The sequence below is a fragment of the Colletes gigas genome, unplaced genomic scaffold (genome assembly GCF_013123115.1).
Source record: "Colletes gigas isolate AHSC1104 unplaced genomic scaffold, ASM1312311v1 Colletes_gigas_Sc00001, whole genome shotgun sequence".
Taxonomy (NCBI): domain Eukaryota; kingdom Metazoa; phylum Arthropoda; class Insecta; order Hymenoptera; family Colletidae; genus Colletes; species Colletes gigas.
Window position 1 is genome coordinate 10663505 of NW_025106630.1, and position 27538 is coordinate 10691042.

The 27538-nt window shown below is 38.1% G+C and overlaps 4 protein-coding genes across 7 annotated transcripts in view; 3 read left to right on the top strand and 1 right to left on the bottom strand.

Annotated features, from left to right (window-relative positions):
- Positions 1-2739: 2739 nt before the first annotated feature.
- LOC122395011 (protein phosphatase 1 regulatory subunit 42-like) lies at positions 2740-4314 on the bottom strand. Its single transcript, XM_043392285.1, has 6 exons — positions 4174-4314; positions 3790-4095; positions 3467-3701; positions 3285-3407; positions 3072-3209; positions 2740-2988 (listed from the first exon to the last, which is right to left on the bottom strand). Exons 1-6 carry the CDS (start codon positions 4312-4314, stop codon positions 2855-2857), a joined length of 1077 nt encoding a protein of 358 aa, XP_043248220.1. The 3' UTR covers positions 2740-2854.
- Positions 4315-4543: 229 nt separating this feature from the next.
- Positions 4544-8692, top strand: LOC122404137 (integrator complex subunit 8). Its single transcript, XM_043408081.1, has 12 exons — positions 4544-4861; positions 4960-5377; positions 5459-5696; positions 5767-6003; positions 6075-6320; positions 6399-6648; positions 6715-7125; positions 7192-7446; positions 7520-7772; positions 7834-7952; positions 8153-8502; positions 8573-8692. The coding sequence occupies exons 1-12, from the start codon at positions 4690-4692 to the stop codon at positions 8690-8692; spliced, it is 3069 nt and encodes a 1022-aa protein (XP_043264016.1). The 5' UTR covers positions 4544-4689.
- A 378-nt stretch (positions 8693-9070) lies between these two features.
- Positions 9071-14550, top strand: LOC122397404 (protein mothers against dpp). 2 transcript variants are annotated; one of them, XM_043396556.1, is made up of 3 exons: positions 9071-9793; positions 10150-11463; positions 11544-14550. In XM_043396556.1, exons 2-3 carry the CDS (start codon positions 10217-10219, stop codon positions 11701-11703), a joined length of 1407 nt encoding a protein of 468 aa, XP_043252491.1. In that variant the 5' UTR covers positions 9071-9793; positions 10150-10216; the 3' UTR covers positions 11704-14550. The 2 variants fall into 2 exon arrangements, with proteins under 2 accessions (XP_043252491.1, XP_043252499.1); XM_043396564.1 differs by having other exon boundaries at positions 9071-9789.
- A 986-nt stretch (positions 14551-15536) lies between these two features.
- The window catches only part of LOC122394889 (pinin), a 35706-nt gene continuing 23704 nt past the window's right edge, over positions 15537-27538 (top strand). For 2 of the 3 annotated variants that reach the window (XM_043392280.1, XM_043392119.1), the window contains exon 1: positions 15537-15719. In XM_043392280.1, coding sequence (XP_043248215.1) covers positions 15702-15719 — 18 coding nt within the window. In that variant the 5' untranslated portion in view covers positions 15537-15701. Of the gene's footprint in view, positions 15720-17051; positions 17516-27538 lie in introns of all 3 variants that reach the window. The other variant, XM_043392191.1, reaches the window with a different exon arrangement.

Genomic DNA, 27538 nt, shown 5'->3' on the forward strand with positions numbered 1-27538 from the left:
TTTTTTTTAAGTTTTTGCAGACTTGCTTTCTGTTGTAATTGAAATTTCTATTTTTGAAACTTCATCCGTCAGTCTAATATAGTAAAAATGAAAATAATTTTAAACAATATTGCAGTTGAAAAATGTTTTGAAAAATTGAAAATATTTAAATATATTATTGATATCTAAACGGATTATACAACTATTATAAACGTGTATATATACATACACATGGACAAATACAAATAAACAGTATAACAAAAATTATAACAATTACACGTATAGTGTGATTTTATGAATCTGTTGATACAAAGAAATTTCTCAAAGATGAATATATGGAAAGTAATAGCGAAATATTTATAGTATATAAGTGACCGACATACAAAAAACTTCACGTCGCTTTCGTGCGATTTAAATGTAGCTTCTCTGCAATACTTTTCTGTATAGTTTCGTTATTTGTGACATATTTTTTTTTTTAATGAATGTTATGTGATGTTCATTGTGCGACAAAGTCAAAGGCCTCTAAATATAAAATATTAATATATACAGAAAAAAAAAATATATATATACATGTACACATAAACAGCTATGATTATTTGACGAAAACAATAGAAATCTACAAAGTTTCCAATAAACTAAAGTATTATATAGTATCAGCAATGTAAAACAGGAATAAAGCCGTGTTGTTCGCATTGCTATTGTATACAATTTTTATTTAATAATTTAAAATATGCATTTGGGAACTATGTAGATTTTGTTAAATTATATACTTCAAGAATGATAAGAATTATTAGTATTAAATTTAATATTGATAGGATAATAAATTATATGTATGTAACTTCATGCCAAAAGCTATGATGCATTGGTCAGCGTATATGTCTAAATTTAGCTGTAACTTTTGTAGTTTTAAGACTACAATTTCATATAAGATTTCGTTTGTTCAATAGTTAATTTAATTATTTTACGAAACGTGAGAAATTATGCTAAGAAGGAGAGAAGGCTGATAACCTGAATCTACAATAAAATTATTAAGATTTAAATCACATTTCTTTAAAGAAATAAAGCTATATATAAATATATAAATTTATAAATATTAGAACATACCGCAGCTTCATATACTTATGTATGAATAATATGTATATTGTATGTATATGCGGCAATCGTGAAACAGCATTAAGATATGCATATCACACTGTACGAAGCTTGTTTATACCTTTGTTCTTAAAAGTGTTGTTCAAACGACTATTACATGTACATTACGCTTGCATTTTTGCACAAAGCATTTATTTTGTAACGCTAAATAATATTTTCAGGTGTTAATTATAAACTAATCTTTTTTACTTTTCTACTTTTTACATAACCATAACTGGATTAAATGTTTATATATCTACTAGTTTTCAAAAAAATTTAGACTTTAGCTGTTTACGTTCATTGTATCTTTCCTAGAGTAAATAATTTCCTCTTACGATATAGAACGATTATAGCGTATGTAGAACAAAGGATAAATCACCGAGCATCTACGTGCGATTTGCATTTTGTCTTGTAAGTTAGATTTGTTATATGCTGGCAGCTAACGTTCGAATGTTATAAAATATACTGATTCAGTAATCTCATTTTATTTCGTAGTATTAGCTCATATTTTAAGACATGCTCAACCATTGTATTAGTTCTTTTTGTTCCCTGACTATTATTTGTGAGCAATTCATATACGCAAATTTCACAGATCGATTTTAATGTTTCGTTATGACAAAAGGCAGTAAAGTTACGATAAAGAAGAAATTGATTTTCTACTTGTACCTTTTATACCACGTAAGATTATAATTTATATATTTGTTTTTATTGTATCTAACATTCCATGCTTATAGTGACTAACAAGTATGTATGTATTATAAATGCCTGTGTCATTTAAAACTTATTTATTTAATTTTTCATAAAACTATAATTATCATAATTTTATACTAGCTCTGCTTGAAGAAATTGCTATGAAGTTACAAGCTCAATTCATAATGTGAACAAAATTTTCTTTACCCCGTATTAGATTCATGTATTTATATTTTAGTTGGCATATCAGGTCAAGCATTAAAAATAATATATGAATCTTCAAGCAGTGTACAAATGTAGTTACTAGTATTTTGTACTTTAATACTTCTGTTGTTCATTTAGCGGTAACGTAATAATTATAATATTATATACTTAATATTATACTTTTATAACGTCATAATTATACTGTAATAGTGTTTCGTGCATAAGGACATCTGCATATTAACTGTTTAACTATGCACGTTTTGTTATATTTAAATTGAATTATTGTTTCACACGCATGAACTTCAATATACTTTATTTCAGTTCTAAAAAATGTTATGTTACATGCACATTTATATAATATAAATATTGCCTCGGTGCTAGAAAGTTGTATAAAATATTATTGTAATTAGTTTGCCGTCAGCTTTTTACATAGTTTGCCATATATATATTTTTTTTTGCACACCTTTATTATAGATTTTATTTTTATTTTGTGCACGACTTTCCAGCATGCAGGCAATAACGAATAATTTAAATAGTAGTTATTTAATATAATACGTATATTATAAAAAAAAAAAAATTAAACATCAATGAAAAATATACAATGAATTATAAATAATTTTCTAAAAAAAAGAATATTAATAAATAAGAACACATCTAATTGAGAGAATCTGTTTTCTTGCATGCATATACGTATAGTATTCAATATTATACACAATTATGATCGTGTAATGCTACATGTGTAGTTTGTTATTTTTCGAATTTGTTGTTGTAACGTTGTAAAAGCGAATAATGGCAAATGTATTAAATGTTATACAAGAAATTGTTCTATTATAATATGTTGCTAGATAATTTAAATTTCTGGTAATTTAATAGCTTTGTTCTTTATCAATGATCGCACAACACGAGGCTGCTTGGTTTTAATTACGTTACTCCAAAACGGTCTTGGTGTGATATGACCGTGTCTTATAGTTTTTGTACCTGGCGCTGAATTAGTTGTAACAATCGATTTATCATTGATAATGTATATACATATTATGATAAGCAGAATAGATTTTCTGTTAATATACCTGTTTTCCAAGGCGGGAATATTTGTGGTTGCATTTCGTCGATAGCTGATGAAATTGTAATAGATAACTTTGGACCAGGATGTTGAAACATTGCTCTAGACATTGACTTTTTAAACGCCGGTGGTAAATTCAGTGAATCTAGAACGAAGAAAAGAATTACATCTATAATGTAGGAGCGTTTTTATATAAAGGATCTGAATTATGTAAAATCACTTGTAATATCTTCGTCTAACGTGGTTCTAGAGGACTTTTTCGTTCGGTGAAGATGTTTCTCCATCTTAAATCTTTTCATAAAGCATCGACATATATCCGTCACCGTTTTTCCATTTAAATTTCCTGTAAATTTAATAGATCTTAGAATAAAATGCAAATACAATATCCGAATGCGAACGCACTTATTGTATCATTATTGGCGATAAGATTTTCTTTGTATCTGTAATGCCGAGTTACAGGATTGTCCTGCAAATACAAATCTCTTAGAGAAATCAAGGCACTTATAGTTTCAGTCAGATCATCGATATCGTCGATCAAGTTGTTTCTAACATCTAAAACTTCTAATTTACTCAAGTCCTTGATATCCTTTAAGGATCTCATTTTATTACCAGAGATATTGAGCACTTTTAAACAAGTCTGAAAACAATGTCACAGGTGTTAATGTAATGAATTATTTAACAATTTTTCGTGCGATAACGAAGACACCAGAATACTGTAAACTTACGGATAAAGTATATACGCTTCGTGGATCGAAACATAGCAATTCCCCAAGATTAAGCCTTTGATTTTTAATGTCTAAAGTAGTTAAATTTTTTAAACATTCGAGCCCCTCAACTACGACTATATTATTGTATCCCAAGTACAGCGTTTGAAGCTTTTTAAGGGAATCTAAGTTCTCTATTTTGCTTATTATATTATGTTGTAGATAGAGGTGAGTCAAATTTGATGCAAAGTGTAAATTTTCTATCGCCGATATATTGTTATTTTGTAAGTATATCACTTTAAGGTTTTTATAAAGACCAAAATTACCCTACAAAACGAACAATTATGTGCTGATATTATCAAGGCTCGTATTACATGCTGCTATCTTTCGATAACGATAACTTACAATACTGCTAATAAACATATTACTCATACGTAAGTGAGTCAGCCCGTACAATTCTTCTTTTTTGATTTTTTTGCTGAGGGATTTGCTTAATTGAGCTTGAGAACATTTTTTTTCGATGTACTCGGTAGTTAGTCTCACCATAATTACGAGATTCCATTAAACGACAAATGTAAACATGAAAAATCGCACGACGGGTTCATAATTGATCAAACATTACTTGAAATGGCGCGCGTTTTGCGCATGGTATCATTGCACATCGCTTTTTCCTTATCAAACAAACGACAGAGAAACATTTCGTTTTAGCGCCATCTAGAGTAGTTTATAAATGTTCCGAAGTCGCGCGAAGCGCTGACCACACGTAACATGTGGCTCGTGCGGTAGGATATGTCTGCTTTTCCCACCACTTTGTTAAACGCTAAGGAAATTCGTCGTTACTAGTGTCGTCGTCGATGCACTCGATTATGCCAAATCTGGCCATACTGAATTCTGAATCTGACCACATTGGTCCGACGATGAATGCATTACGACTTTTCATACTTTAAACATCGTGGGGTTATTAACGATGCCATAATGGATGTGGATTTATTAAGGCCAGGCACGGTGCCTATTTCACCCGATACAATTCTGTGGTTTGAATTTTTATTAAATCCATCGTTACTGGAGCAACATTTATCTAAACCCTTTCCTGGTAAATAGTAATCTAACCTTAAATGTCACATTTAACATAAATAGCACCGAATGGCTAATAAAACTACTGCCTAAATTACATTTTCACTCTTATTATAGACCCCTCTGCCACAGACTTGATAATAAAATTTATGACAATAAACTCTGAACAGAAGGAAAATGAAGTGAAAATTGTCGATGCAGAGGCAAATGAAGTAAAATCTAATACTACGAATAAATGGACTCACAGAAATCTTGCTTTAAAGATTCTCTCGTTAAAAGTGGCAGCACACTTGAAATGGGACTTAGATATATTAGAGAAAATGTTACCCTTGCCAATACAAATGACATTATTGCAAGATCTTCTTTATATAACATCAGATTTAACTGTTGAAATACCTAGTGTACCTGAATTTTCAATACACACAATTTCTGACCAAGTTCTGTTCACAATGGTTCTGTGTCACAGGTGGCATATAAGAGCAATTATTTACAGAGCCTTGCATAACAAACAATCAAAGCAACAGTTCCTTCATATGTAAGATTTTAAACATTTATGATCTATGGAATACATTTCAAATCATTCCCCTTTTTACTGTACTTTTATTTTGTATATCAGTCCAGGGATTCAGGAATCAACATATGTACCACTAGGTGTAATAGATGATATAATTAGAAAATTAGAAGCACAAGCATCGAATAGTATAAATGTTTTAAATAACGTCTTGGAAAATAAAGACTTAACTCCAAAAATGTTATCCTTTGATACTTTTCAAATGCTGACTGAAGACAGCACAGAGATAAAACAAAATTGGGAAAATATGTATCCCATAAAATTAGAGGAATTCAAATGCCAGGTATCATTCTTATAACATATTATTCTTAGAGCATTATATTTGTTATTAAATTTTTAACATTTTTATTTAGATACATTATGATCTAGCAAGGTTTCATTTATTAAAAGAAGAGTATCAGGAAGCAAAGCGTCATATCATGCAGGCAAAAGAATTATTTTATAATTTGAATAACTTGGAAAGTAACTTGTATTGCAAAGTTCAGAAGAAATTTTTAGATGGCTGTTGCATAGCATGTGAAGTGCCTATAGATGGTATTACTTCAAGTTTAACTCAACAACTGCAAACATCGATCAAGGATCAATACAATGTATATACCTTTGAATATTCACTGAAAAAAATATTTGTATGGAGGATTTTAACAGCATATTTCTATTACAGAATATATTACAAATTTTACAAGCAGATAATATTACAAGAGAAATTCCACAAGTTTATAGAGATAATTTAGAACTTGATATCCAAGGAGGATCTGTTAACAGAAAGCTTATAGTAGCTCGTGATCTTTTACTTCAAATTCAATGTTTGAATCTGGTTAGAAAAATTTTGGACGGTAGTATTATTCTTGGCGATTATGTGACGGAAATACGAGAAGCCGGTTCCAAAGGAATCGACGTATTTTTCTGGGTAACATGGTTTTTCTTTTTGTTTAAAACAATTTCTCATTATTCCTTCATTATTCATATTATATAAGGATCATTTTAGGCTCTTGGAAATGTTTTAGAAAAGACATCCGATATAGATAAAAAACGAATTTCTCGTTATTTACTTTATCTTGTACATACGAGCAATATCGATGGATTTGCTTCCAAAATACTCGGTGACCCTTTGTATTTAACATTATTTGATGAAAAGGAATTAGATGAAATTAGGAAATCAGTCACTGACGAAGAACTCGAGTTACCCGATTTATTGTTAAAAAATGACTGGGGTGTACAGTTAACGACATACTCTAGTTAGTACATATGAATATTAATTAATTATACGGATATGATATAACGATATGTTATTCTAATTTCAGAAAGCACAAGAATAGAGATGTTCGAATTAGAACAAAAATTAATACAATCGTACAATACTACTGAAATTCACGAAATATTGATACATTTAGATGGAAAACATCGAATGAAACCTTTATGGCATGTGAACAGTTGTTGGGAATTACCTATTCCATTACAGAGTGTTGTAATGTCTCTTCCTAGGGGCTTTCTTCAAGATTATTCATACGTATTGCTAGCAAAAAGTAGAGAGCTGGTAATGTCTAAAGATTTTGAAGGGGCAATTGAAATTTTAACGGTGTTAGAGAAAGAAGCACAGCAACACTCCCAAAGCGGTAATACGTTAATATTTAAGTTATGTAAATTGGTAAATTGGGAATGTCTTCTTGTTGAAATATGGAGGTGTCTTCATGTATGGCCAGTAACAAATATGTGTAAGCATCTTTAATTCAATACTATATTACAACGATCGAGATATGTAAAGCATAAAAATACTATAGGTGATACGCAAAATTTGGTTACAAGGTGTAAACAATGCCTTGGAACACTACAAGCAACAGATCAAATTATTCCACGACAAGAAATCATTGAATATTGTACTGTATTTCTTTTAAATATGGCCGAATGGGATTATCTTACAAGTCTAGAGAAGCGCTGGAGTTACACTGAGTTTGCAGCAGCTGTTAGCAGTGTCTGTCAAGATATTGTCAAGTATAAGGGAAACCGAAAATTTCCAAGAGAGGCATGGGATATGGGTCAGTTTTATAGATATTATACAATAACGTATGTTATAGATTCTCATGAAATATTAAGTAGTTTTATTTTTAGTTTTAGTTGCGTTCGGTCCAAGCAGGGATCAACCTCAAAAACGTAGTAACAGCGGTAGTAGCGGAACTAGCAGCGGTAGTGCTTCAAGAGACGTTATTGCAAGTATAGGCGGTACTCTTAATAGATTACGCGAACCTATGGTTCTTACCGTTGTCATTTCATTGTTAGCACGTTTACGCAACGTTCTGCGCGATGAATCTAGTCTTGAATTACATACACAGTATCTTTCTCTTTGGCCAGCTGGTGTACCAAAGTAAGTATCCATATATTGTAGAATTTATATTATTTTATAACCATATACAAATGTTTTGCAGTGCTAATTCTTATAACATTAGAAGTATTGGGGAATTATTATTTCAATTGTTAACACAAGCTCTGAAATATTATCCAAGTAATGTTTGTTGGTTAAGATTGATGGGGGATCTGAATTTTGGTATGTATTAACAATTTTTACAGGTTTTTGTATTTCATGTTTCCGGTAAGTTTTTCCAATAGATCGAAGCTGAGGGCTCGTTTAAAAATTTCATTTTTTATTCTGTATTAAGTTTTTGAAAGATACAAAATGACCTGGATAAAGTACCGCGATGACTTTTAGGCCATTTCAGAGTCTTTTTAAAGACGCAATATTTTTAGTTTTAGGATATTACGAGAGCGCTATGAAGTGTTATTTAGAGGCTATTATGGTAGCTAGCGATCTGTTTAGTCAACCGGTACCACGTTCGCAGATTGACGATCTTGTTTATAGACGCATGATCAAGTGTTGTGCTCATTTACAATGTTACACTCAAGCTGCCGTTTTATGCCAGTTTCTGGAAGAGGTAGATTATTCTTTAGCATTTAAAATGGTAGCGAGTGATCAAAAAAGTTGCGCTCCGGCCGATGCTATGGATGCATATTATCATTGTATTTGGGACACCACAATTCTTGAATATCTTATACATTTGCATACGAAGCGTGGTGAACATCATAGAAAACAGTTGGCGGTTAGTGGTCGTACATATAGAGTTTCCTTATTTCAAAAAGATAGGGAATTTATAAAAATTATTATTTTAGATTAAAGTAATCGGTTTATTGGAATTAAATTCCAATAATAACGAGGAGATACAGCGGGAGGCAGCGAATATTCGTAAAGCAAAATTTTTGAGGGCATTGGCAAAACAGTACGTTTATTAATAAAAAAAAATGTATATGTACAAAATTTTGTACCACTGTATAATAACTTTTTACTACTTAAATACATCGTCTTTTATATTTACAGTTGTAACCGATAATTGAAACAATCAAATCTCCCACCATTTCCGCGTTTAGCTCGTACCAATCACAGCTATTTGTTTTTTACTCTAATCGATCTGATGAAACGCGAAATTAACGAAATAATTTCATTACGTGCAACAGTTTGGTTAAACTAAACGAGATCATATTAAAAAAATGTTTTTAAAAATGTAAAATAGTATTTTTTTTTCATTACACAAAAATGTTGTAACAGATTCTCCAAGTGAGTCATCTACGATCAGCCCTTATCGTTGAATACATTGTCGCGTTGCGTAGCACGATGAGTGCATATTACCGCTGTACATAAACGTATACATAAATAATATTTGCGTATTAAAAATACAGCGGATGAGAGAGGCCGATCATCGAAGGTAACATACGACGATAGTGGAGTTTGACAAATTGCAAGCAACGTGTATCAGTATAGTTAAAAGTGTACAGTTCTCGCGGTGTTCAGTCTTCGTAAACACGGCGCCATGATGTTCTCGAACGCCATAACACTGTTATACGACGTTTCGTTCTTTCTAAGGATAAATATCTGTAGCTGAAACTGCATGCGAGAAACGGAGTAAATAAATATCGCAGGGAACAGTTCGCTACGTTAGAATAAATTTTTAGATACTCAATTCTGGGTGAGTACGCGAGAAAGTTTCGAACGTTTTCTGAAATTCTGAACGTTCTCTGTTAACTATTGCTCATTGCAAATACCCCGACCGCCACGGAAACGAGATTGAAAGACGGAGAGAAGATAAGGTGGAAGAGAGAGACAGAAAGATTATGTACGCTGCGAGTGGCGATACTGTATTACAAGAAAATTTGCTTAGATGTTTATCGTGTTCGTAGAACTGTTGTCATTAAAAATACGATAAAGTCAAGGTGTGGAATCGATAAATTCGCGGATATTTTTAATTGATTGTGATGGCGAGAGGTTGGCGTCAAGAATGTGGTAACAGGAGTGGGAGATTGTAGTAAAAACAATGCTGGATCGCTAGGCCATTGTACGTAAGTGTGTATGCAATTTTATTTCTGGTTAACTTTCATTTTTCTTTCATGTGTTTTTAAAATACGCTTTCCGACGTGCTGCTGCTACATGCTTTTTATTCTGCGAACTGTACGAACAGGATTTTAGAAACGTCTAACCTCACATATAAAACAATATTTGTTTCTTTGCGTCGCCAGCATTATTAACGCCTTTGTAATTCGAAACAGACAGATTTTAACAGCTACCTAGTATTTCATATATAATTTTATCATTTTTTAACCAAAGTAGAGAGTAATAGACGTACAAGAGATATTTGTGTCAACTATATTAGGAAATTCTAAATCTAGGGAGCTTGATAGATTGTCTTGAATTACAGGTTGTTTAGGAACAGAAATACCATAAGAACATCATAGAGATAGTTTACATATTACAGTATTTTTAACATGGATGATGAAGAAGGATCATCAAGCTCTGGACCTATGTCTTCGTTGAACAGTTTATTTTCATTTACTAGTCCTGCTGTGAAAAAGTTGCTTGGTTGGAAACAGGGTGACGAAGAGGAAAAATGGGCAGAAAAGGCAGTGGATTCTTTAGTAAAAAAATTAAAAAAACGAAAAGGTGCAATAGAAGAATTAGAACACGCTTTAAGCTGTCCAGGAACGCCTAGCAAATGTGTTACAATTCCAAGAAGTTTAGATGGTAGATTGCAAGTTTCACATCGTAAGGGTTTACCGCATGTAATTTATTGTCGAGTGTGGAGATGGCCAGATTTGCAGTCACACCATGAATTGAAACCTTTGGAATTATGTCAGTACCCTTTCTCTGCAAAACAGAAAGAAGTTTGCATCAATCCTTATCATTATAAAAGAGTGGAAAGCCCAGTACTACCACCAGTTCTGGTTCCTAGACATTCAGAATATGCTCCAGGACATTCATTGTTACCATTTCAACAAATAGCAGAACCAACAATGCCACACAATGTGTCCTATTCTTCTAGTGGATTCAATGCTGGATCCACTGGTGGTGTAAATCCAACTTCACCTATGTCTTCTGTTGGGTCTGTTCCAAGTCCAGGAAGCACAACATCACCAAATCCACAAAGTCCATATGGTACTAATGGATTACCAGAAACTCCACCTCCAGCATATTCCCCGCCTGAAGATGGTTCACAACCTGGACAATCACCACCACCTGATCCAGTAGCAATGGATACAAGTGGAACATCAGAAGTAGCTCCAGTGTGTTACCAAGAACCGCCTTATTGGGCCTCTATCGCATATTACGAATTAAATTGTAGAGTGGGTGAAGTTTTTCATTGTCATTCTCACTCTGTTATTGTGGATGGTTTTACAAATCCAAGTAACAACTCTGATCGTTTTTGCCTTGGACAGTTGTCTAATGTTAATCGAAATTCTACTATTGAAAATACAAGAAGGCATATAGGCAAAGGAGTGCATCTGTATTATGTAGGTGGTGAAGTGTATGCAGAATGTCTCTCTGATTCTGCTATATTTGTGCAATCTAGAAATTGTAATCATCATCATGGGTTTCATCCTAGTACAGTTTGTAAGATTCCACCAGGATGTTCATTGAAGATATTTAATAATCAGGAGTTTGCTCAGCTGCTTTCACAAAGTGTTAATCATGGTTTTGAAGCTGTCTATGAATTAACAAAAATGTGTACAATAAGGTAAACTTTATAATAATTTAAAAAGTTAATATTTAAGAATGAAAATAATGATGTATCTATAATAACAATATTTGTTGCAGAATGTCCTTTGTTAAAGGATGGGGTGCTGAGTACCATAGACAAGATGTTACATCAACACCCTGTTGGATCGAGGCACACCTACATGGACCCTTACAGTGGTTGGATAAAGTGTTAACACAAATGGGTTCTCCTCATAATGCTATAAGTTCTGTGTCATAATTTGTGTTTCGTGTTTAATTGCAAGGAGAGAAAAAAAATAGTGAAATGTAGAAAGAAACCTGATGATTCAAGAGCAGTTTTTAATATTACATAGTGCGATAGTAATATAGACATCATAAGAGATTTAAAGAAAGAATAATGAGAATGGTAAGCAAGACAATGCTGTCCCAATATGAGACTTATCTCGTGTCTGCGCAACGAAGAAAATTGATAATATAATTCTTATGAAAATAAAGGATTGCAAAAGTCAATAAGTATTGAATGTGATCCTTGATACGAAAATTTGAGAGATCACGATGTACGCGCAAAAGCTGTACAACTTTTGGCTGTTACATAGGGAGAGAATTATAGTAAAAGATATGTCTTAAATATATATGAAAAATCATATTTTTCAAATCTATTCAACTACTTCTAATACTTTATTTTATATGGAAAATTGTTGTGGAAATATTTGCCAGCGCTATATCATGAATGCTTCGCTAGATTTGTTTTGAGTCTTTTTTTATCATAGGTGAACAAATCTACCAATATGGAACGAAGATAAATAATTACCAGTCAATAAGGAGAAATAATTCAGATTTCAATGATATAACATTTTTAATGTTTACAGTTTTAAACAGAATACGCGTGCTTTTAAAGCATCTGATTTATGCCTAAACAAGCCTTAGACTATTCAAATTTATTACTATAAAGACTGTAATCTAAGGATTATTAATTTCGATTTTACTAATAGTAATGCAATTAATATTTCAATATAGACATCAGATGCTGATCTCACGTTGACGTTTGAAAGTTAACTGCATCCGATGACATATTGGAATATTAACTTTAATAATGCAAATAAAGAATATTTTTTGTGCAACGTTCCCTAACATTCATATAATGTAAGCCTTTGGATGTAGCCTTATAAGAAACTAATGTGACAACTAACACAGAGTCATCTACCTACTTGCTACTTGTCAGATTTGAGAGTAATATAAGAATTATATATTAGCTTTGCACTTTTCAGAAGTGTTTGCAAATTTCAGACTTTGGCAAAGGTTAATGTACATACAAAAAGTATAATAATTATATGGCATCGTGTGCAATTGAAATAATTGGTGTTATATTTGGTACAAAACGATGAAAATTTTATAAGTAGAATTCTGAAAAGTGCCAAAATCGTATGTATGTGACGCTCTTTATTTAAACTATGCCAAATCATATTGAATGTTACGTGTATTAATTTTCTTACGAAAAATGAATTTTTTATAAAAAATATTTACTTCAAACAGAATGTAATTCACTTCATATATTTTAATGACCGATGTACAAGTTCTATAAGAAGTCTATACAACATTGTGTGTAACAATCGCGTGTCACATACATTCGGTAATGAGCTAGAAAGGTCATATGAATATTTAGTTCGAATTCAGTGAAATCCGAGATACCGAGAGGACTTTCACATGAAAGATTTGGTATTAATAATGGTCTTGTCTGTATCTTTTTATGTATTTATGACAGAACATTAATTCCATGATATAATTGTTCGCAAACACCAACTCCTTGTTTAATTTTTGCATGAAGATACACAGGTATTACAAAGCACAAATTTTACTTAATATTTTAAAAGTGATTGCCTGTGGCATAATGTATATTCCAATGATCTTCTGGCTTGCTGATAAATTCATAACTATTCATCAGATTACTTTTATGTATATCCTACGTATATTTAAATTATAAGTATGAAGAAGGTATACGGATCATATAACGCTATCTAAGAGTACTTGAGAACTGTGAAACAGAAGTCACTGCCGCCTGTTGTTACTTATTTGTCGATATACCTAGCTGTGATTCTTTGCTACCAAATTTAACAAATTGCGCGTGGGTGATCAACGATGATAAATGTTTTTTGCTTCGTCGAATTAACGAATGTAATAAAAAAAATAATTAAACCTATGAATGCAAATCGTACAAGGAAATATGACAATAACCCGTTATGAGAAAAATAAGACGATCTTATACACGGCGAATAAAAATATTCAATCGGAAGAATATTTATCGTTCCACTTACCGTTTCTTCGTGATCACTTGTGAAATCAGTTTAGTTGAAACGAAAGAATATTTTTCACCGAGACCACCACTCTAGATAATAATTGGTGTTGATGAAATTTTTAAATATGTACACCGATCGAAACAAATGTGAAATTAATGTTTTAGGTATGTCGAGCTTGTCGCACTCGTAACGAGCAACAAATGCTTTATTGCAAGATGTATGTATAAATAGTTACATATATAATACCTATACTTGGAGCTTTTACTCTTTGTTGGTATTTCGATTTCTTTATTAATGCAAGCACAATATATTACGAATCTCGTTTCCAAATCACCTGTTAATCGCTTCTTCGTTGCTACTCTTTTTCAGATTACTAATTGCGAGAAGGCCTGGTTAATGTTACACTAAAGAACTATAATGCTACGACTTATATACTTAAGTACATACCGCCCAAGTTGTGCCTTGGATGCCTTTTACATTCTATACACGCCTTATAATATTGTAATCATAAACGTATTAAATTTAAATTTATTATAGCATGTAACATGGCGAATGGATGCATTGTTTGCCAAATAACGCTTAAAACATTGCAAAATGTTGTAACGTTATATATAAAATCTGTCTTCTATCTACAGCCCTGAACTCTAAACGTAGGGATATATTTAAAAAATATAATAGTTTTCCAGAGAATAAATGTATTTATATACACGTGAACGTATATGAATCGACTATTTACGAACGGTGATTTGGAAAGGGACTCGTAATCATCCTAGATGTCAGTCAGTGTAAATAAATTTTTTTAGCTGTAACAACAAGTACATCTTCAGAATTCATTCCACATTATATATCATTTAGACCCGATAGTTGCGGGCGTTTTCTTCGCTATTTCCTTTGCGTTTCTTTGGGATGTCAGTGTCATTGTGTATATTACTCTAGACGACGATGATAAGAGGCGTAGTTACCTGTCGCGATTCAGAAGTACGATATCGTATGACGTAATTTTAGTTGTAAAATTCTAAAGATTGTCAACCGAGGACTCGAAGATACGGCAAAACGCGTCGAGAGACGCATTCCTTTCCTTATCCGTCGCGATATTTATCGTTCGAGCATGTACGACAACTTGTACCGTTTATTATGATCGGTGATACGATAGAGCAGGTACAGTTTCACGAAGCAATCAGAATTACGATATCGTACAGCTTTACTGTCGTTATAAGATTACGGAAATCGTTAAGAGGGGACTCTGAGTACATTAGAATATATCGTAAGGTGTACTATCGTTTTCTCCGCCTGTCTTTCGATACGAAACGATCGGTTCTCGTTGGACGATGTTAGTAACCTTCGTTTTGTGCTACTGTATCTGCATTTCTGATAATTACTGTGTTATGCAGCTACCGAGTATAAATAAAGAATATTTCCTATCTGTGTATCTATGTGCAATGAAAAAATACTGTAGTTTTACTGGTCTGAAAGTAAATCAATATATACAATAATCCGTAATATCCTCAATAATTCCCGGCATTTTCGATAGCTTTATATCCCTACGTTTCATTGTTGTATTTTACAACGAAGTAGAGGTAATCGATTGACGATCAAAATTAAGGATCTACTAATCGATATATTTTGTGTTTAAACGACGAAAGAAAGGGCGCGATTTTGAGCAAGTGTTCCTATAGGTCGATTCAGTAGTCGATACTCATTGGTCTGTTTACTGACACTTATTGGGATTCGTCGTTCTCAAACTGCGTTTTGAATTGGTAACGGACATTTCCTTCTTTCTGTGTTTGCCTTCCGATGGTATCGTATCAGTATTGTGCGTGGATAAGTGATCGTGTGTCGAGTTCGAATAATCGTGGAAAAGTTATTTGGTTCAATGTTACTGATTTCGTTCGGGCAGAATGTTTATACGACGAGACGCAAATAGTTGGAAGTTTAGAAGATTATGAAAAATTAACACAATTACATGGATGAATGTGACTTGGTAAGTTCCTATCACATATCTATCGTGTCATAAGTTCATATTTATATTTGTAAACTACCGTCTTTTGATCGTCCTTGTCGTTGTTTTGAAATTCCATTATTTTAAAATGTACGTTTTAACATTAACAGACACGAAAATGATATATTCGATTCATGATTTAAAGAATTTTGTTTTCTTTTAAACGCTGATGGCTCGTGATTAGTTCGAAAATTCGTATGTATGTTTCATCGAAATATTTGAGGTTCGGATGCGTATCAATGGTATCGAGATATTGTACAGTGAATTACAAAATTATTGACACACGTAGGAAGTGATAGGAATATAACCTCATTAAAACTTTAGAGTCCTGTCTAGATTTATTTTCTTTAACATTTTACATTAATATCCTAGAAAAGTTTTCTGTCATTGATTTAAACGAATAATTTCTTCCTGATTGAAATCGTATCTGTGTTTAGTATTTGCTTCGAGATACCCAGAATTACAACGGCACGTCGTAGTATCGCCACTTGAGCCAATGTCAAACATAAACATCTGTGACGTATTTATGGTTTCGGCTCTGCGATACAATATCCTTAAGAAAATACCTACGTTGTTAGATTCGTTGACCCCGCTACGTGCGTCTCGTTTTCGAAAAGGCGATGACGAATCATTTTTTATTAGAAAACAGAGTAATTATTTAGACGTTTCTTACAACCACAGCCATGTGTAGTCTTGTGATAGGAAAAGAGAACTCCGCACCACGTGTAGTCGTCCGCGCGCTAGAGTAGGATATTAGATCCGGCGATAAAGAAGGTTAGGATATAAACAAGTGGAAAATCTTTTAGTATTCTTGTATTATATCGTGTATCCAATATACATTAAATACTTTCCTTACAAATATTCTACCGTTAGGAACACTTGCATCATTAAATTCACCAGTATCAAGAATGGAAATAGAATATCAGACGATCAATCTTGGAATGAGATTAAGATAACGGACAGCAATAAAGAAACTGTGGAATTTAAAGCACATTTTAAAGACAGGTGTTCTACCCTCTAACTTCTCGAATTTTTTTCTCGAAAGTGGGTAGGATTTCGCAGGTATGTGTATTCACCAAAAATGATTGTAATCGACCCCCGTAACCGAAACTATTTTTTCCAGAACGATTTGACATTTTTTAATTCAATTGTTAATAACCTTTTAAGGAAGCCTCAATCAAGAAATTGATATTCTTGATCTTCGTCTTATTTTGGCCTCTAGAATCTCCAAGGGTGGTCGAACACCCTGTATAAGTTCTTTTGATCGAGAGACAAGACCGGCTGTACACAGCGTGCTATCTTTTTGTCGCGTAGGGAACGAAGGGGGAGAGAAGAGGTCGACGAGTCAGTGATGCTCGGGGGAAATGATTTTCGGCGGTGGCGCTACGGTTGGTCATTTCCATCTCCACCGTACGCCTCGAGCACTGTCTCCGTCACTGGCAATTCCACCCCCTTCTCCGTTTCGCGGGTACCGACGCCTCCGCACGGCGCCGATCAATAACGTCGTTCTCGGCGACGCCGGCGTCGGGAGCGTCGCTGCGTGGAGGCATCCGCAAGCGATCGACGTGTCGCCACGAATGTTGTACACGGCCGCGATCTGAAAAGGAGCGTCGCGCGGGGTGAAAAAACGTCTGGGCATGCGACCGACGCATTTATCGCCGTTTACCAGAACGCGACTTATGTCAAGGAACCGCAGCAACGGCAACGTTCGCAGCCGGGATCAGAGTGTTTCGGGACGGGACGATCTTTAGGACCCACCCAAGAGCGAGATGGCCAAGGTGAGTTTTTCCAGTAAAAATAAAACGATCGCCTGGTCTCTCGACGGGATCGAAGTGAACGTAACGCGATAGTGCGCGTTGCTCCGTACGATCGTGCCAGACTCCGTTCGTCCTTGACGATCGTTACTTTATTATGCGCGATGAACGCCGTAACGCTTCTCTGTCAACAACTGTTGCTGATTCTTGGGGGCAGGATCGTTTCGCTGGCGTAGATCGGGCTCGATCGTTCGTCCCGTCGATCTCTGAAAAAAATATTCCGCCGTCGGGTCAGGTGGATCGCGAAACGTAACTCGGGGTTGGCTGTGTGGACAGTGGTCGCGGTCAGTCTCGGCAGAAAAAGTAGTTTGGCGCCGTCATGATCAGCCGGACTGCGGCACATAGTCAACCTCGATGGTGGGGCTATGGGGGAAGCGACCGAAACATCGCTATAGCAACGACCAGACAAATATTTATGCATTATCGTGTTTACGGTGCACGTTCGAACGATACGCGAGCCATTTACAGTCCTTCGATAATCGATTCGACGATCGAATCCGTGGTCCAGGGCTTCGATCTTGACCACACGCAGGCCTAGCACGCCCGGGGGGAGGAGGGGAAACGAATTTATAAATATACCGTGATACACGTGGAATTAATGGTCTCTAATTTTAGTGAATGAGAGAGCTTACAGATACGGAGCTTTATCGATAGATACGCAGCGTTTAGACGCTGGATTGTGTCTCATTGTCGGTCAGGTACAAAACGTTAAAAACCGTAAAACACTTATTTAACCGCAGCAGTGCGGAAACCGTGACGATCAGATACCAGCATTTATTTGTACGTTCAAGAAATTTTCGTAGTGGGTAACCTATTTACAAATGAAACGTTCAGCGTTATCTTGATCCGACGATACCGGCTAATGTTTCAACGACGACACGATAAACGTTTCGTTTCTTTCTGGTCGATTCCGTCAAACGTCAATTACCAGCACAATGCAGAGTACCTACATACTTACGTGTCTCGTTCGTCCGATGCACGTACGTTTGTGTCAGCTATGCCGCGAGTTTTTGTGATCGATGAACAGGCACATACGTGCCTCGTATAGTCAACGTGGAGTCGGTTCCCGTTGTGTATCGGGACAAAAATATTTCCGGTAAATCACGAAAAAGATAAACACGTTACCTCGAACGACAAATTCAATACAATAATTTGCATTCTTTGCTTTCTTTCATCGTAGTACGTGCTTATACGTCGAACATTTGTACATCCTTTATTCAGTGCAAGACTGGAACGATTCATGCAGTACTGTACACGTAGTTTTTATGCCAACGGCGGTGAACGATAATACAGTAAAAATAGCAATGTTAAATAATTCTTCAGGCTGCTTTAAATGTCAAACAGTCGATCCGTGTAAAATAAGGTTCTACGGCCATCTTTTTTCGACCCTCCGCGAAAGAATCCCAGTATGGAAAATAATAAAAATTCACGAAGTAACTAGTTCCTCGAAGTATTGAGAAACATCGTTAGCAGCCTGCCACTAATGCAATTGTATTTGCATACGTTGCTCGGCTCGAACGAATTTTTAGTACTCGGGGGTCACGCGAAGGTCATAGTGTCGTAGGTCGTTGGATTCGCCTTGAAACGGAGACGAAGAAACATCGTCGTATTTTTGAACGATCAAAGAACGATAGAAACCTACATTCGGTCGGTGGAAACAAGGAGGCGGGCCGCGAGCATCCTCGTGCAATTTTTATACGCCGTGAAAGTTCCATTGAAGCCGTTTAAACGGAACTTATTAAACACGTTCCATATCTGTCTCGGTGTTTTTTACGGCTGGTTTCGATGAATGGCCAAACGCGTACCGAGTGTGACGGAAAACGCTTGGAAAGCAGCCGCACGGGGAAACTTTCCTAGCCTCGTATGTAAATGTTACGGTCACGTTGTATAACTTCGTGAACGTTTTTAACCGTCCTTATCAATTTATTCCGAACGTTCGATTTTTTTATGCGATCGGTCGCGTCGAGTGTCGGGGCACCGTGTAACAGAATCGTCGAACGCGACGGGCATAGACGAAGAAGAGCCACGCGAACTGGTTGTAAAAGCGGCGTCCGCTGACTGACCCATTATCCAGCGAAGGTGCTTTCTTCGTAAAATTTTCACCGTGTTTAACGGTCCTCCGGAGACGTGCTCGTTCGCACAAAACCGGTACACGTGCAAATAGACCATTTCTAACGCGCGCCGACTGCGAATTAACAAGTACGCGCTCGAAACGGCCCGTTCGTACGGATTCGATCACTTTCCTACCTCGAGAGGGGTCCGAGATTTCGACTATATTTAAAAAAATTACAATCAGCCGTGAGGCAGAGATTTCACGTACCACGAAGCTAATGGTACTTCAGACTCGGATCGGTACTGCAGATTCAATTTTTATCTTCTATCGATCATTCTTACGATTCAAGGAAATTTTATTTAGCAAAATTCAACCATTATATTACTAATTTTCTACAGCTATAAGTCCAGGGGGAAAAAGTGATCCGTTTGGAGAGGGATGACTCGGAAATCGTTCGAATAAAAATCGCGTTAACCGGAATCTCGCGGTTCTCCGCGCTGTGTCTGCAATTTGTTGGACAACTGCATCCAGTCTGAGTGGGCCTATATATATAATTCGTATATATAATAGTTGGCACGAAAACACGACGAATCGCGGCCAACTGTATTATATTTCTGTCTAGGAGAGAGAGTGCTCGTAGATGATATCGGGGTGGCTGGACCGATAATGATCGTCGGGGGCTTTTTTTTTTTTATTCGCGTTTCGGCCATATTTCAACGTCTATGGTTTTTCGCGCGTCGCGGAACCGCGCTCGATTTACGCGCGATACACAGACCCGACGCTCGATTCGAGTGGTAAATCTATAACGCGAACAAAAGAGCCTTTTTGATGAATTTTTTTGTCGGTCTGAACGATCGTACACTACTTTCGTAATAATCGAGCGTTATTATTCGTTTTTCTCAAACAAATATTGGGAAATATATGTTAAATAAATTGAAAACGACGAAGACTTTTAGTACATTTTTTAATATGTTTCTGGGGTAACAATTCGTTTTGAAAATTGATAATGAACGCGTTCAACCGTGTAACCGTTTTCTTAAATTAGAAGAAAAGAATGTTATGCGAGCGTGGAATGGCCAGGAGTTATGACGAGTTGAAGAAAAATGCGTACAGCGCGCGCTATAACAAGGTCTGACCCATTCCGGTATTTATTAATGTCACAATTACGTTTCCACCGTCGAAGTCGAGTATTGGGAAAGGAACGATCATCGTTTATCGCGTCTGACCGTAGCGACAACGTGACGTTAAGTATATTTACTTAATGGCAGTTGAACCATTTCCAATAATTCGTTATAAACTCCAGAAATAGAGGCTGGCCAGGGGTACCCTTTTTGCTCGTTTCGTGCCCTCGATTTATCCTTCGTAACGCCGACGCGCGATTAAGAATCGACCTGCGTGATCGGGTAAAAATACTTGCTTGTGTTTAGAACGGGTGAACTTGCGGCGGAAGAGTACAATAAATAATCTATTGGCGCCGGTTTAACGTTTCCGACCGACGTATGTTTACACAAACTGGAATAATTAAACGAAGAAAAACTTGGCTCTTCGTTAGTTTCGATGTAGAAACGCGATGGTGGTCGAAGATAAAGAACCCTCTTTGAACACGAGGACATAATGTGGTCTGAAGAAACGAAAATTAATTGCTTCGGATCAGACAGTGACGAGTGGAGTTGGAAAATGCGTAACGAACAGATTCAGGAGCAAACCATTCATCCGATGCTCAAGTTTGGAGGAGGACACGTCATGGTTTAGGGTTGAACGACCAGCGAAGGCGATGAGCGCATCGAAAAAGCGAAGAGAGGATGTCTGTAAAATCACACGTATAACCGTACCGCGAAGTATTTTACCGAAATAAAGGATGAAGGTGGCGGACGTCGTTTTTCAGCATGAGAACGGTCGGAAATGACACTAATTATTAAACAATGGGTCGATGGAGCATCGGTTTGTTCCCTTTAATTGGCAAAATCCCGCGACCTAAATCTCATTGAACAGCCTGATGGGGGCTTGCTCGCTAAAAAGCAGTTATTACGAACTTTCCGCGTACTCCAACGTACGTTACTGCACTGTGGACAGATGTGAAGACGGCTTAGGAAAATGTCGGAAGAGAACAGAGTAAACATCTTGTTGAAAGTATGCCAGAACGCGTCGGAGCTATAATAAAAGCGAAAGGAGGCTGTACAAAATATTAACGTTACGGCTTATTATAGTCTCGTGTTCTATCAAATAACAGTGACGCGTTACGTTATATTTAATTACATAAACATAGATAGTTTTGTAACACTCGTTACTTAAAAGTGTTCTACCCTTATATCGTAAGGCGCCTCCCATGGTCGCACCCTTTACTTTGTAAAATACTTTGTTCAGCAAGAACACGAAACTTACATTTAATTATATCCAGGAATTAGCAATTCGTTTTTATTTTTTCACGTAACACACATCGCCGCGAAATGATCTATCAACTCGTTCTTCGTCCCCTCCTCGTCGAGTTCCAAGCTTCAAAATGGCGGCCGCTCGAATGACCGCTAAAAAAACCGCATTGTTCGAGGGACAACCGTACAACAGTTTTGTTGGAACGATCCCTCGTCCACGCGTGAGAGGTTGTCGCGTACATGCGTACGTACACACGCGGCATTGCATGAAAACGCAGCGAGTTGGCCAGCCGAGGTTAAGGAGAGGCCTTTCAAGGTCCTACGGCGATTTTTACGCGACGGGAAGTAGGAACGGATGTGTATAAAGGTCGACGAGGACCGGTTGCGTGGCACCGCGACGATTTCGATCCTAAAATCGATAATGTCGGGCACAAAAGGATCAGTTCAACGCCGTGAAATTTCAAGCTCGCGACACACGCGTAACGTTCCAATTAATTGTCGAGTTTGCATTGCGCGCCTCGTGTTTCAGCGGAATAAGAATTATTCGTTTCTCTATCGCGATCGCATTTCCAGTGACGCGTTACACCTTCGCGGGACCCCAGGACAAAATGGAACAAAAACTTTTGATCTTATTTTAGCGGGACAACTGTTTTTATCAGAGATTCTTATTCCGCGCGTGAACTCTCCCCCTTTCGCGGCGTATCGTTGCATGACTGTTGGGGGAAACCTTCCATTCTGTATTCTGGGCGTAGATCGTCGGCGTTACTCACGTTTTCCACGTAAATTTAGCCGTTGTTATTACAAATTTAATATGTTACGTTAACCGAAGTTATTATTGCGCCGTCCATTCGGTGTCCTCTCCGATCGATAGGCAAATGTCTTTTTTGCCTGTATGTTAATGCGGCACTGTGGTTTTCCGTAATGCTGTGGTTACGCGTACGGCACGTGACTCCGCCGACTAGATTATCAAGCATCGGCGATTCGATCTTATCAAACATACAGCGCGGGTAATCGTCGGTGAAAGTTGTCTCCGATATATTCTTCTCTCGTTCTAGCTAACTATTCCCACCAGCGAGCTTTTCCGTGAAAACAGAAATTAACGGTTAGAATTAAACTCCCTTTTTATTATTCAGATCGTCGATGTAATTGGGTTGCCCGGGTGGCGTTTACGACTGTTTAAAAGCATTCTTGCAGCTTGTGAGGATATTGGAGATAGGAGTATAATAGTAAATAGTAAATCATTGGCGACTAATTTCTTTTATTCTTTACAAAAGTCTGGCGGACTCTCACACCTGCTCGTCGTTTGCAGCGACATTGTTTGCACAACTTAATCAATAATTGATATTGGTGAATGCTCGCATTGGAACAGATTCAGTCTTTTTCTCGTTTCTTTGGCATTTTATACGCGTCGAGGCAAGGACGAAATATTTAATCGGTAATTATAATATTTTGTTTGGATGTAATTTCAGCCGCGCTATCATAAATTGAGGGCATCCATCAACTGCAAAACGCTATCATACGCGCTATTAAAAATTCACGGTGCCGTAAACGTTGTTATTTCATCTGTTCGAAACCTATTTAGTAGTCGCCGCGGTACAATTTCCCACGTTATGTTATTCAGTGTTTCGTTATTAAATAATTCAACGGAATAATTTCCAATCCTATCACAGAGCAAAAGGGAGTATAATCGGGGCTGTGGGAACTTGCAAAGGGTAAATCACCCTTTATCATGCGTAATAACATTAGCCAGCGCTTTCAAAGGATATTGTTAAAGCCATTGAAGCAATATAATATAGAGATATACAGATTTAAACGAGAAATAGAATTACTATTCGATCAGTAGCGACAATACAAAGTACATTATTTACCGAAGAAAATAGTACATGAATTTTTATCAACTTATATTTATATATCTAACCCATTTACCATAGGTTATATTATTTTAAATACAGTTTAATTTATTTACTAAACAATTACTTTATTTTGTAATAGCCTGTACATCCTCTTCTTCGACTTTCTACACCCGCGCCATCGCTGATGGCGAATAGATTGCTGCGTTCGATTGGCGTCGAATGGGCCTATGCTTTGATAGGCACCAGGTGCTCAGGTGGTCGTCAATTCGCGATGGAAAGACCCAGTGAAGTCAGGCCCCAGATGGATGAGTTTCTTTTCCATGCTGAGTTTCTAACGCTGGGTTTCTACGGTGTATAAAATAGGACTAAAATTCAGCAGCGTTGGTTAATAGACACGCGGCAATATTCGAAGAATTTTTTGAAATCTTTTCGTTGCTCGGAAACGCTCTTCTGGCTGCGTCCGTTTCTAAGAAACGGACGGTACCACCGACGTCGATTTCTCTTTCTTTTTTCCTTTAATAGTATACGAATAATAGACACGCATTCCAACCGTACAATATTCGTTCTAATTTATACACGCGTACAACAGTCACTGTTCTACAGCGTTGGAAAAAACGCACGTATGTTTTATTCACCGTAAGAACGCAGCGTGCGAAACACGCTTGTCCGTTTTATTCGCTGTAGAAACGCAGCATGAAAAATACTCGCCTAACCGAGGCCTTACGAAGCGCAATGCGACCAATCGAATCAACCGTGTCTAACGGTTCCGCGATTCGATTCGAAATATTGTAAAAGGACCGCCATTTGTACAAAAAATCACCTCCCGGTGGTTATTATCGGGATATTTGACTTTAACTGCAGTGAACTTATGCACTACTTTAATCTCGATATCGATTTTTTACTTTTCATCGCTTCCTAACCTCCATTTGACTTTGTTCGTTCGAAACGGTGGCGTTCCTTCCTTTTCATTGTTTTACTTCGTTTATTCGAAACGGTGGCGTTCCCATAGAAATTTCGTCTACCGTACCGACGGGGTGGGTGGTAACATTTTGTGGTAGCCTGTACAAATCTTCGCCGACTTTCTACGCCCGCGCTGCATGAGATCGCGAACAGATTGTTCCGTTCGATTGTCAACGAAGGGATCCGTACGTTGACAGGGACCGTTGACCAGGTGTGCGTCGCAGGTAGACGACGTTTTGTCAACGGAAAAAAACGGCGACGGTGTCAACCTCGTAACTGAAACGCCAGCCTTGTTCCCGGGTGGACGGCGTTCGCGTTGTACAGTCCCCGTCGCGCAGGTCGGCCGCGGCGCGTACACACGGATTCACGGGCCGGTGAATGCAGAAACTGTGTGTTTCTGAAGAATAGTAATCGTCGTTACAGAGTGTCAGTTCGGTACGCTCGTCCGTTCGCCGAGGTGTGTGCACGCACACGTCGAAACGCGTACGCGTGTGTAGTGTCCACTGCGCGGCTGTTTAGGTGCGCGGATGCTCGGTGGTGGCATAGGTAGTACCGGGGGATCGGCGAGCGAATCCGGAACGTTTCATTGTCGTACACGCGGCGGGCGCATCGCGATCGTGCCGCTCGTTATCGATCCGTTCTTCTCTCGTCTCGGGTTTCCCTTCTACGCGTTTAGGGGACAGTCTTTCCCGCGTTTTTGTCCGCGTTTCGGAAGAAGGTTCTCGAATCGACTGGTTTCGCCGGTGCGAGTGGATCGAATGGGGTGAATCCGTCCCGTCCCGTGACTCGGTTCACGGATAGTAAGATTTATTAATAGTCGGTGCCGTCGACCAACCGTCCGAGGCGTTTTTTACGCGACGAGGGAAAGTGGTGACTGGCACTAGCTGTGGATATCGAATCATAGGGCGGCAAAAGTGGCGTGAAGAGGAACGGTGATCAGCAGCCGATTGTTGTGAGTCGAACGCTTTTCTTGTTCGCGTGACTGGTCGTCGTTGTTGCTTTTGCTCGCGAACGAAAACGGAAGGGGGACGGGGGGGTCTCTGTGTTCGTGCACGCTTTAACATCGCGTTAATTTCGGTGCTGCCGGGGATCGCGATTACGCAAGCGGGACGCCCCGTGACGGTTAACGATGCGCCTCTCGAGGCTCGCAATCGGGTACGTGCGAACGTCGCTGGCCACCGGTGAGATCGTGTCACGACGCGTTCGACACGCGCCGATCACGTCGAGACCTTCGAACTCTGTCTTATCGCCCGGACCGTTTACGCCGTACAGTTCGAACGTCTCACGCGTTCAGACGTCTCTGGTCGCTCGAGCGCACAGGTGCGGTAATTAATTCTATTCAAATCGCGACAAGCCGGAATTACGTAGCTTACGGGATCATAACACGCGTCACGTGTGCCAGTCGGTCGCGCGGAGCGGATCGAGCAAATTGCAGGTCGACGTTGCCAAACGGCGTCTGCGACTCTTGCTTGCCTAGTCGGCCAAACGGAATTGCGCAAAAGTCCCCGATCGCTTCCGTTTTTTTCTCTTTCCTCTCGTTTTCGTTTGACATCGACGACGACATCCGGCGCGCGACGGTACCGCCTCCCGTAATTTATACATATATAAATTCTAAAACGACGTCGCCTTTTAGAAAGTCTTTCTGGTTTTAGAAAGCGTTCCCGAGTACTTTTCAATCTCCGACGCCGATTTCGCCGATCGGGGAGGACGAGCGCCGGTGCAACGGGCACCGACGACGAATCGGAAGACGAACGTTGATCAGATTACGCGAACGGATTCTTCCACGGGCCGCACAATGGTTACCATTGTCCCCTTCCCGATCGTCGTGAATCAAGGATTCCGCCGTGATTCCGTTACAGCGAGAAAAAAAATCTAGACGAATGTGCTCCTAATTAACACAGTTGCCCCGTCTCGCGTGGAAAGAGAGATAACGACCGGGTAGGCGGCTCGAATTGGCGCGAATTAAGGCCTAATGGAATCAAGTTATGCTCGGGCCTGGCCTTTGCCCGTCGATCCGCGCCACGTTTTCGCGTCGGTAGCGTTCGCGACGGAGCCGCTGCAATATTAACGTCGATTCGTTCCCGTCGATATCTCCTCGTCGGCCCTCTTGACCCTGACATTTTCTTAGATCGATGACGAACGTTTGGCGCGAGCATCGATCGATTTCGAATCGCTTAACCGCTTCGCGCTTTGTCGAGAAGAAAAAAAAGAGAACCCGACCACGTCACGCGTGTAGACGGAGGAGCCAACGCGCGTCCGTGTAACGTGATAATGCATCGCTGCTGAATAATTTATCGTTTCTGTGTAAAAAGTCGCCGTCGTCGGTCGCTCGGTGACGAAATATCGCCGGTTGATCGATGATCGGCGCGATTTGCGTGCGGGTACCCGCGGACGTCGAGCAACATCGGTTCGCGGTAAACTCGCGGGCGATGTAACCCAGTTCCCAGTCGCGGCGTCGTTCAACAGGGTCGTCGGTGAACGCACTCTGTTACTCTAGTGGCTGGTTCCTCCACGCTTTGACCAGACCATCGGCATTACTATTATTAGGAACGCGTTGACGTACGGCGTGAGTAACGAGAATATTCGGTCAGCGAGCCACGTACCGTCTTAACGTTTCATAATTGAATTATTTGCACGCGCGAGTCCGTTCGATCCTTGGACCCATTGTCTCGTCCCACTCGACGCAGTTTCGAGCGTATCTCCTACTGGAACACCGATTCGTTCTTCGTTCGGTAGAAATGTTATTTTTCTA